The 11405-nt window shown below is 57.4% G+C and overlaps 1 protein-coding gene across 2 annotated transcripts in view; it reads left to right on the forward strand.

The window, feature by feature from the left end:
• CPPED1 (calcineurin like phosphoesterase domain containing 1) overlaps positions 1 to 10348 on the forward strand; it is a gene marked incomplete at both ends in the record, with an annotated part of 60372 nt that extends 50024 nt beyond the window's left edge. For both annotated transcript variants that reach the window (XM_084249629.1, XM_084249630.1), the window contains one exon: positions 10119 to 10348. In XM_084249629.1, the coding sequence (XP_084105755.1) occupies positions 10119 to 10348 (230 nt within the window). The remainder of the gene's footprint in view (positions 1 to 10118) is intronic.
• Positions 10349 to 11405: the final 1057 nt, after the last annotated feature.

An 11405-nucleotide genomic window follows, 5' to 3' on the forward strand; every position in this document is an offset into this window, starting at 1 on the left:
GGCGTTTTCAAAGCATATCATCAGGTCATACATGATGACCTTTGACATACACATCATTACCTCATAGCATTAAAAAATTTCCCCAAACCAGATATTTTGGATTACTTTGACATATCATGTTAATTTAACTCTTTTGCCATTACTGGACGTTTAAGTCGTCTCTGCTTTTCCTCATGGATATGGACTACTGCCGTGAACTCCTTCTGCATAACCAGGCAGAAATCTTAAGAATGCTTGCATGGTTTAAATTTGTCAGGTGGATGCCTGTAACGGTCTTGGTCAGACCAAGTGGGAGCGCGGGCCATGTTTTGTTGGGGATGTTGGGCATTGAGTGGAGACAGGGGAGCTCTTGAGTCTGCAGGTATCTTATCTATTGCTATGTTCATAGCATGTATCGTGTATGTTCCCTGCATTTGGAAACTAGGGGAACCAAGTTGAGCGGGCACTGGCTGTGCCCCCAAGAAGCTCAGGTTCCGGGGAACAAAGTCTGGAAGGAAGCAGAGAACTCACGTCAGTGTAGAGGCGTCAGCCTGGGACATCATGACCCTGTAGAGATTTTGGTTTCTAATGTTTAAGTTTCCGTGTCCAGGTGTCACATTTGATGATGTGCAAGTCCTTTGCCTGCTCCTGTTGCCAGGGCAGATGGTGGGCAAGACTGCTTTCCCGGGGAGCTCTCCCTCGGGATCCGCGCGCCCTGCCCTGTGGCGAGTGAGGGGGGTCGCTGGCCTGACCTTGTCAAGGTCACCGACCGGCAGGTGTCACTCCTGGAAGCTAAAGCTTCTGGGCCAGCAGGGGCCGGTGGAGGGGGATTTGGGCGATAATTATATAAAATTATACGATTATAATATTTTCTTTTTAAAAGCTCCGAAAACGGATCTTACAAGATGTTAATATTTGTAGTCTGTGGGTGGTGGGAATGTAAATGTTATATTATTTTGTGCTCATCTGGATCTTCTAAATTTCTCAAAAAATGAAAAAGAATCATAAATAGAATCCCTCTACAGAAGTCTAGGTCAGGAGCCGGCAGACCGTTTCTGTAAAGGGCCACATAATAGACTCTTAGGCTTTGTGGGCCACGCAGCAAAATTCAGGCGCTTGCCCCCCTGCTTACGTAAGCTCAGTGTGCCTCTTCAGAATGCAAGCAGCTCCCTGAGCTCACACCTGATAAGCAGACAGACCTGGCCCTGCCCTCCACGCGCCTAAGACCCGTCACCGTGGACACTGAATACTTTAATACCGAAGGATAACAACGACAGCGCCACAAACTCTTTCCAAAAATTTGTGCCACTTAGCACTGTCACGCCTTCTCCTTCCAGCCTGGAGTGAGAAGCTCAACTCCAAGGAGGAAAAGATTTTCTTTCTTTCTTTTAGGTTGACCCTGTTTGGGGCCTTTTAACCCCACAGGCTGCGTCTGAGCCGTGCGGTGGTTTTCTCCCTTCTGAGTTGGCGCGTAGACATGGCCCAGAGTCTCGAGCGCCACCTCCCCTGGGCCTCGGCGCCACCGGGGTTCCGAGGACGTGGTGCTTGGGAAGGTGATTTCACAAGAGGATGCCGGGACGGTGGGGCACGCTGGGCCCCCAGTGCACCCACCCCCAGGGCGTCCTCGGGGAGCAGCTAACTTCGTTCTCTTCTAAGCCCCCAAACACCGACCTACACAATGTCCAAAACCAAATTATCATCCACCCCAAAGGACAGTGACTGGTTCCTCTGGGCCGTGGCCTGGTCCAGCTCAGAGTGTGGGAGTCTGTTATCTGTGTCGTGAAGACTGGGCCCGGGCCCGGCTCTCTGCCAGGCTAACTCAGAGACCCGGATTTTGCTCAGATGCTGCTCGACTCCCCCCAGAGGTGGCCCTTCCTGGGACTGACTTCCCCAGGGGGCGGCCCTGCGTGGGGTGGCACTTTCTGACTAGGCAGTCCCCAGAGGCAGAAAAGGGGACTCTGGAAAAGAAACCAAAACTTCCCTAGAACCCCCTCCCCCAGCCCTCCCACCTTCTGTATCCAGGACCTGGCGCAGGCCCTTTCCCCTGTGGCCGTGGGAGGAGAATGGTCACGGCTGCCCGGACCAGGCTCTGGGGGGGCGGCCCCTGACCTCCCAGGGTGGGGCATTTCCCCGCACAGAGTCAGAATCCTTTCAGCAAAGAGGAAAAAGGAGGGCGAGGGCCCTGGCCGGCAGCAGGCCTCGTCTCAGTAACGAGGAAGAGAGAAGCCCCCGTTCACACCTTGTCTCAAGACCTGTGCTGAGGGGCCTCCCCGGTGGCGCAGTGGTTGAGCGCTGGGTTGCGAAGCTGCCCGCAGCCTCTGCAGCGCCGGTTCGATCCCCGGCTGCTCCCCGGCCACCGGAGGAGGGTCCCGCATGGCGCGCAGACCTCTCCTGCCGCCCGCTGCTCCCCTCAGCAGTGTACTTTGGTCCTTCTGCCTGTTCTGCTCCCCGCTCTGGCTCTGGTGAATTCTCTCACCCTCCCGCGCTTCTGACTGTACCCAGTGTTTGTATAAATAAATAAATACATAAATAAATAAATCTTAAAAAAAAAAAAAAAAAAAAAAAGACCTGTGCTGAAAAGCAGCGTGTCCCCAGGTGTGACAGGGAGCCTGCGCTGGGGTCAGACACATCTGCTCTGAAACCCACGCCGCCGCCATTATTATTATTATTATCTACTATGCCCTTTTTAAAATCAAGGAAACACATGTTTCGGGGGGTAAAGGAGCATTTAAGTAACAGGCAGGACTCAAAATCAACGCCTGTTACACACCTCAGGCTTCTGCTCTCTTCCGAGTAACATCAGGACTCCTCTAAGGCGCATGATCGTTCTTTAGTGACATCAGAACATTCTGGAACGCTCCTCCTCCCTTAGAGGATACGGACAGAAGAGGAGATTCGCGTTTCTCCTCCAGGACACCTGGTAAAGCACAGCTTATGAGCTGCCGCAAGTTTCTTCTCTTCCTTCACTGTCCGTCCTTCCATCTGTCGTCCATCTGTCCATCCATCTGTGCACCCACCCACCCCCTTCTCTGTGCCCTCCTCCGTCTGTCTAACAGTCAGTGATCGTGCAGCTCTAGTCTGTTCATTCAGCACAGGAATGGGGGGCCTTCCTGGGGCGGAGGAGAAGCTTCCGTGAGGAAAAACATGCTACCGTGGTGAGCGGCGTGCTCGCTAAGGAATCTCTCCCCAGCTACCACAGTGGACACTGACTTTCCCAGGTCCTCCCGGGGCCCCGGCCGCATGCCCCCGTCCTGGCCTCCCGGCCGGGCTGAGCTGGCCACTGCCCCCCCAGTGAGTTTAACTGGCAGCGCTCTGCCAAATATCTCCATTCCGTGGCTTCTCGCCACCTCTGTCTACCTCCCTCGAGTATTTTTGGACAGATTTCCAATTTGATGCATGAACATGCCGTCAGTCAAAACAATCTTTTTAATGAGTCTCTTGTCCTGGCAGCTGTGTTTAAGATGGGGCATGGAAACCGGGTAATGGAAATCTGGAAAATTGTCCATTCTGGATGGAAACCTTGATGTGTGCCCCGCGCTCCAGCTCACACGCATGCTTGCCATCTTCTTTCAAAAATAAAGAGGAAATTATGAATAGCGAAAAAAGATGTAATTTGCGCAAATGAAAAAAAGATCTTCTGATCAGATCCTGAGAGAGGGCTGGAGGAAAGTGTAATTACTGAGCCGCCTGAGCGGCCCACGCCGCTTCCTGCCGCGCGGCCTTGGGCGTGGCCCTGGGTCTCACTCCAGCCGCGCAGCCTCCCTGGGGGTGGTTGCTCTAGTCCTCCCTCCCGGCGGGGAAACTGAGGCTCGGACAGGTTGGCAGGCTTGGCCGTGGCAGAGCAGAGCTCGCACCACGTTCCCGGGCCCCTGCCCTGAGTGGCCACAGCCCTTCTGGCGAGCAAGTGCTGGGGTTAATGAGACAGCCTGGAAGGTCCGGCGCGGCAGAGAACAGGAGAGCCGGGCTCAGTTTCTCAAAGGAAGGGGAAATTTATCACGCCCCGGGCGGACCTCATGGACCCAAGGTGGGGGTCCGTGAAGCCGTGCCCGTTGTGGGGAGAGATGTCCCTTTTATAGGGTGAGGAGAGGTCGGGCAGGAAAACTGGGTTGGGGGGGGGGGAACAGGTTTAGGCGGAGCAAAGTGGTTTTGGGTGGAGCCGAGTTGTTTCCTCCTGTTTATGGCTTCAGTTTAGGCTTGGTGCTGTCAGCGGTCCTGGCGTCAGGGTCATCTTGTCTTCTGCGTGGGCTTTGCTCCACCCCCACCCCCGCCCCGCCGCCCATCCCAGCAAGGTTTTGAAATCCCAGGGCATCGGGAAGGGGGATCATGAATTTGAAAGTTGGGCACAGCCTCCTATGAGAAGAGAACCAGGGGAGTCTGCAAGGGGCTGCTCCCTTCTCCCGGGGCAGGGTGTGCCCTCGCCTGGCCACTGGACAGCGGCACCCCCGGCCCAGGGTGGACTGTGTCCCAGCCATGCGGCTCCTGACCCGGGAGCGTGAGAGCAGCGGTGCTGGGTTGGGGACGACTCTCGGGTGTCGCGTGACCACCCCACCGGTGTCTCGCTTGCCCCCGAGCCCAGGGGCCTGCACAGGGGGCCCAGCCCCGGTGTCCTCCCAGCAGCGTCTCTGCCCCGGCGTTGGGGCTTCATCTCCCTCTCCCACCCACTTGTAGGCTCAGTACGGGGAGCCTTGCGAGAGGAAGACTGAGTTCTGTCTGTTGTTCTGGGGGTGCAAGGAGAGTGTAATTGATGTGGGAAATCTGGGGTAAAATAAAAGTAAAAGCAGGCAAGTAAAGGCACAGTCTCGGGGCGTTCACCCAGGAGCTGCCCTTGGGGAAGGTCATTTCCACTGCTGGGCCATCCCATCCTGTCCAGGCACAGCAGGGCGGCGGCCAAATAGCAGGACCCCAGGAGGCGCGTCCTCGCCTGCAGATGAGCTAGGGTCCCGTCAGGGCGGCCCCCGCCGTTCCCCTGACCCCAAGTACGAATCCCTCTCCCTCTGCGTTTCCTTTACTTCTGAGGAGCGCGGAACTTTCGAAGGATCCAGACAATTTCTGAAGGATCCAGACCATCAACACTGGCCTTCGATCACCAAGTGTATGTTTTTCAGTTGCTCTGCTTTCCCCCCTTCCTGAGGGGGTGCCCTCCGCCCATTTTTATGAATAAGAATTTTGCATTCATTTCACCAGTAAAACAACTTGACTGACTCGGGCCTGGCCTGCAGGTTCCGTGGCTGCTTCCACACCTGCTGCGGGTGGGGAAGGGCCGAGGAGGCGGCAGGGCCACACGGCCAGGGGCGGTTCCAGACAGGCCCTCACAGTGCGTCTCCCGGGTCGGTTAGGCTGTGCGTGAGTCTCAAGGGGAGACCCGTGAAAATGTCTTTCCACTGCACTCAAGTGCCGGGAGCTTGGGGGAGGGAGGGTTTGGGCCGGTGACAGGCAGGAGCTGGAAGGGGTGCAGGGGGAGGCGTCGCTGGGCTCCGCCCTTGCGTCCATCTAGCCGCAGCCCGTCCTTAGGGCTCTGCTTGAGCCTCCCCACTCCCGCGGAGCCGGAGGCGGATTCCCGGTGTTCCCACCCACGTGGGCCTCCTCCAGGGAGCTCCGCAGGTGTTTGTCGCCTCAGTCCCCCAGAGCAGCAGCATCCTGCCTCCCCCAGACCCCCAAGATGGAGAGGTGGCCCCTTTCCTCCCCCCGCGGCCGGCACTCAGGCGCTCAGAGCGATGCAGGCCAGTGACCGGCCCATCAGGCAGGTTTAGAGCCTGGACTCCCCAAGCATCAAAACTAACTTCTTGGCAGAGAACCTCGTCCTGACGGAGTCAGGGGGTGAGGGTGGGGGGGGTCTTAGCCCTGATTCCTGTTAACGGCTGCATTTCCCAGACCAAGTAACATCTGTCTGTCTCTGCTTCGCCCCCCCCCCGCTGCCCTGGGCCGCAGCTCCTCTCCGGGGGGCTGCCTGCTGAGGGATCCCCACCTGGGGGGTCTGGTACCCCTGCTTTCTGTAATTTTGCTCCCAGCCTTTTTATTTTATTACAAGTCACATTTTTTTCCTTACCGCCGAGGCAGAATAAATTGAGTGTGACTAATGATTTGCAACACAATTTTCACCGTTATAGCTGACAGTGTAAAGATGCAAGGCCCTTCCCCGAGCGTGTGCTCAGGCAGGACGGCAGTGAAAACCGTCCAATCAGCCGGAGGCAGTGGCCACGCACCTCAGGCCCGTCTCTAATATCCACCCGCACCAGGTGCAGCCTGACTTGCCGGCGGATTGGAGGCGAGTTTCTGGTACTGGAATATTAAATGATGAGGGGATTGCATCCCAGTCCTCTGATTGGAAAGGAATTTGAATCAAGACAGCTTAAAAATAGCTTTTATAACATCTCTGTGACATGATGCCGCAGAGAAATGTAGGGGACGCCGAGGCCACCGAAGCCGTGCTCGGAGGACGGGAGGCGGTGTGCGCTGGGAATTCTTCTCCTGGCAGTGATCTAAGGAGATGCTTGTCATCCCCTCCCAGCAGTTCATAATTCAAAAACAATCTATACGTAATACTCAATTAAGGAAGCGTAACGGCACGCCGGCCGCGGATGACTGATGAGCGGCTGAATGGAAATTCTGCTCGACTCTTGAAAACACCGCCGGAATCAATCCCCTGCCAGGGAAACCATGATTTATTAATACATCCCTCACCTCCATCGGGTTGGGAATCAATGCTTCTCCATCAGAAGCTAATAGAAAGCCGAGACGGGTAAAACGTCCTGCAAGTCCTCGTGGCCGGTTGGCGTGAAGCGTGAGGAACTAGTCTGGGCCAGGAGCCTGCCCGTGGCGGCCCAGGGAGGCCTGTGTGCCACCACTCTGCACCCCCGGGCTGTGAGCTCCTGGCCTTGCCTGGAAGGGGATGACAAGCGTCCACTGTGTTCTGGTACCTTGTGACCCCCCTCCCTGCCACGCAGGAGACCACTTTCAGATAAGGAAATGCCAAAGGCCAGTAACCTGGCCACGGTGTCAAAGGAGAGCAGGAGCCGAGTCTGCAAGGCTGGTTGAGAACTGGGGCCCTGACGTCGGAGTGGTCAGGGTCTAATGCCGGCCGCCTGTTTCTTAGCTGTGTGACTTTGCCTTAGTTTCTTGGCTTCTCTGCTCTGTTTTCTGTCTGTTACATGGAGATGATTCGTGTCCTTAGGAGGTAGGCCCGGCGGGGAGGGTGCTGAGAGCCTGGATGAAGAGTCCCTGCGTCCGCCGCTCTCCTCTGCAGGCCAGCCCCGTCCCGCCCACCTCCATGCTTGCCCTTAGTCGAGGCAGGACTATGGTGTAATCAGGATTCAGGTCTCCTTACATTCCCAGGTGCTCGGAAATGAACTCGGAAGCGGCCACTACCAAATTCTTCCAGTTCTGGTTCGAGAAGAGGTTCTGGGTTCCCACCCAAGTTGTTCCCGGATTCTGGGTTCTTGAGTTCTCTGAGAAATAGAAATACTGGGGATCCTGATCCTGCGGGTATCAGGTAAAAGGTACTGAAGCTGTGCAGTTCGGCACCAGGGGCTGAGCACCAGCGTCCCGGCGTCCAGTCCCTGGCCTTTCCTGAGACTCACTGGCTCCCATCTCCCGCCCGACAGCACGCCCCCACCGCCACACCCCACCCCGTTTCAGTTCTCGGTGGGCCAGACAGGACTGTCCCGGAGCCTTGCCCTCAGCCCAGAACCCAGAGGCTGGGAGTCACTCAGGTCTCCCTGTTCTGGGACAGACGTCGGCCCCCACCTCGCCGTCGCTCTGTAACATGGGACATGCCCATTGCGTGATTTCTGGGTCAGGTCCCCAGAATGTCAGGTAACGGAGAGGGAACCCCCCCCCCCAGTTGTAAGGGGTGGGAAATGTCCTTTTCCAGAGGGGAGGTGGCTCTGAACCTCCCTGGTGCTGACCGTCTCCTGTGTTTCCAGGCCTCTTTAGGCTGCTTGCGTCATGAGCCATGTTTCTGTGACTTGGAACGTTAACTATGAACGATGAGCCCCCGGGGCCTGGGAGGGGGTGCATGGAACCCCCGTGTTGCAGAGAAGCCAGCTGTCCACTGCCCAGTGAGCAGGCCCGGGTCACTTGACCATGCCCCACGAACACCTCTGTCTGCGAGAATGCCAATAAACATGGCATGAAATTTAAACATAAATGAGCTTTTCACAGCTAATTATGGCTAATGCGAGCTACTTTCAAAATTGCCAAACATTCCTTCCAGAATAGTAGCGTATGCAACTATGAATTAGGCATGAAGAGCCAAATCTCATGAACATAATTTAGCATACAACGGAATAATAATAATGCTAAGTGGTTCTGCCCTCCGCGAGGCCTCCCAGTGGGTCCTACAGCCATCACCCCACTGGGGCCCCTGGGGACCCCCCCACAGCCTCGCAAGCTCCGCAGGCCTTAGGGGAGCGTCCCCTCTGTGGCCCCCGGCCTGTGACAGCGGCTGACACTTCTCCGATTGGGCTTAGGCCCACAGGGTGCCCAGCTCGGGCCCTGCTGGGGGCATCTCCACCCCCTTCATCCTTCCCCGGGCCCATCTGTCACCTTGGGGCTTTGTCCCTGGTCACCAAGTCAATCCCTGATCACTGAAAACATGACAGTAACAAGAAAGGGCAGAGAGTGCCCCCCCCCCCCCGACCCACCACCTCCCTCGCCATGAAATCGCCAGCACGCATAGCAGTTTAGTGGCCATTCCCCGCCGCCCCCACACCTCCCCCCCGCCCCCCGTTCAGGGAGGGGGTGTCCGTGCACATGCATAGGCCCCCTTCTAGGCCCATTGTGTTTAGTTTGCAGGATCCCATGACACCTCTCTGCACCTCATTGTTTGTGCCTGATAATGTATTTGGTGCCTTTTGATGCAGACCTGCTGCTTTTCAGTACGCACACGAGAACGTGCCATGGGCCTCACACGGTGCCTCGGAGGACACCTGAGCATTTGCTCTGAGTATCTGTTGCTCGATTTTCTATCACTGGCTGCACCTGGAGGGTCCTGTTGCTGCAGGCGGGGTTTGCACAGTCTGACTTCATCGCGGGCCAGAGATTCAGGGGGAGTTTGTCGGAGGGTTTTCTGTTTCAGTTGACCCCTCACTTTCTTCTGGATGCACCCCCTGTCCAGGGATGGGGGTTCCCCCCACCCTGGCTCCCCGGGATGACACTGGGAAGAGGTCTCTCCATCCCAGGACTTGAACCTGCGTCTGTGTTTCCTTCCTCGACCCCAGTGGGCACTCGCCCCACCCCAGCCCTGCGCTACAGCTGCTCAGGAAAGCCGGTGGCTGGATGTTAAGAGTTTTGCGAGCTGGTGACTAGACAGACACTACTGAAAGTTAAATGATGCAAACTCATCATTTCATAAATTTTACTAAAAAGCAAAGGTGGCAAATTCTCAGCCCTTGCCATTTCCTTCCCTCTTGCTTTATGTTACTGTCGCCCGTGCCCGTGGCTGCGCGGAGGGTGGGGGAGCCCGGGAGGCTGCTCTGTCATGATGCGCGCGGCGGCCCCTTCTACTCAGCGCCCCACAGCGCTCACTGAAACTGGCCGTGGCGAGGTGACGGCTGTGGAAACAAGGAAACGTCACGAACAGGGGCTGTGGGCAGGCCCTGCCCGGCAGGGCCGCAGCACTGTGGTCCCCAGCTCCTCCATCCATGCGCGGAGGCCCACGGACCCCGGGTCCCCCAGGTCCCTCCTGCAGAAAGCGCTCTGGTCCCCACTGTGTGGTCAGAGGGAGCGCCCTGCCACTCCCCCCCCCCCCCCCCCCGCGTGGGTGCCCGGGGGCTCTGGCCGCCTCTGTCCCTTGGGCTCCTTCACAGCTCCTCCCCATGGTGCAGCAAGTTTGGAGGGAGCTGTGCATCTCAGAGAGAGCCCCCCACATACTTACACCTTCTGACCCCCCAGGCCCCCAGGGGTTTTCTCCCCCCACTTTCTCTCTCCCCAAGTCCCGGCTTCCTCTCCCTCCTCCCGGCTCCCTCCCGCCTGCTGTCCTGGCAAGCCCCTGAGGAGGCCCTGCCTGGCCTTGTGCTTGAGGAGGTTCTGGGAGTCAGAGGCACCCTCTGGTCTGTGCATCTAACAGAGCCGGGCGCCGTTGTCCCGCAGGGACCCGTGGAGCTCCTTGGCCCCCTAATGTCTTTCTCCCTCCCCCGCAGGCGTCAAAGCCGTGTTCTCGGGCCACTACCACAGGAACGCGGGGGGCACCTACCAGAACCTCGACATGGTGGTGTCGTCCGCCATCGGGTGCCAGCTGGGCCGGGACACCCACGGGCTCCGCGTCGTGGTGGTCACCGCGGACAAAATCGTCCACCGCTACTACAGCTTGGACGAGCTGAGCAAGAAGGGACTCGAAGGCGACCTCCTGGAGCTGCTGAAGGAGAAATGACTGCCCTCGCCTCCCGCCCGCTTCACATCCACTGCGGTGTTTATTTTGCCAGAAACAGCCGCTGCGTGCCACCCCCTCGTGGAAACGCAGGCGCGTGCCAGGCAGGTCGGGGGATTTGCAGCCTTCCCATGAGCCAGAGAGTCCGGACCTCTCCTAAGTTATATTCGCAGTAGAGCCCCCCTCCCTTTACAGCAGAGAGAAGGGAAACCTGAAAAGGAATAAATGAAATGAGAACGTCTCTGCCGGGTGCGTGACTACATCCTCCCGACGCACGGTGTGTTTGGGGTGCCGTTGAATCCGGGTGTTTGCTGGCGTCTGTGGTAGATGTGGGCTGTTGGGCTCCATCCCAGCCCGATCCCGCCTGTGATGGGATCATGCCTCCAGCAGCCACATCCGATTGTGGAGACAGGGTCTCCGTCCCTAAATCATGTTTGCCAGACAAACAAAGGCCCTCTCGGGTGTTAACAGATCACTGTCCCCCCAACACCTCTGCCTCTGAGACATTCGAACTGACATTCAAGAGCTGAGTGGCCCACATTTGCTGTTATTTTCCCGAGACTTCTGTCACTGCAGATGAGGCGGTCGGTACAAGCCACAGCTCGGCTGGCCTTCTTGCTGATGAGAAGTCGCCTTTGCACGTAAATTGGCCATATATAAAAATTTCACCCAAGAGGCCAGAACCAAAACCCCAAAGCCCGCCTCTGCCGCCCCCTCACAGCACAGCGCAGGGCGAGCTTATTCACATTCCCCCATCAGGGGCCCTGCCCTCCTCGAGACCTGCTGTGGGCCTCGCTGCACAGCCCTCAGAGCCACAAGGCTGGAATTCTGATGGCGCATTATCTAAATTGGCACCAACTGTGGTTCAATTCGCCAGCGCAGCAGCCCTTGACGGTTTAAAATCAGCATTGTTTGTGCGTCGTCTGCTTTGCTGCGTCTTCCCTGCAGCTCCCGGCCCTGCATAATCTCGCCCACACGGGCCTTCACAACAGTTGTCCTGGGCGACTGGGAACCAGGTGCCCCCAGCCCCGCCAGGGAAATTTCACCGCGACTTACAGCA

Source organism: Talpa europaea (genome assembly GCF_964194135.1).
Source record: "Talpa europaea genome assembly, chromosome: 12".
Lineage (NCBI taxonomy): Eukaryota > Metazoa > Chordata > Mammalia > Eulipotyphla > Talpidae > Talpa > Talpa europaea.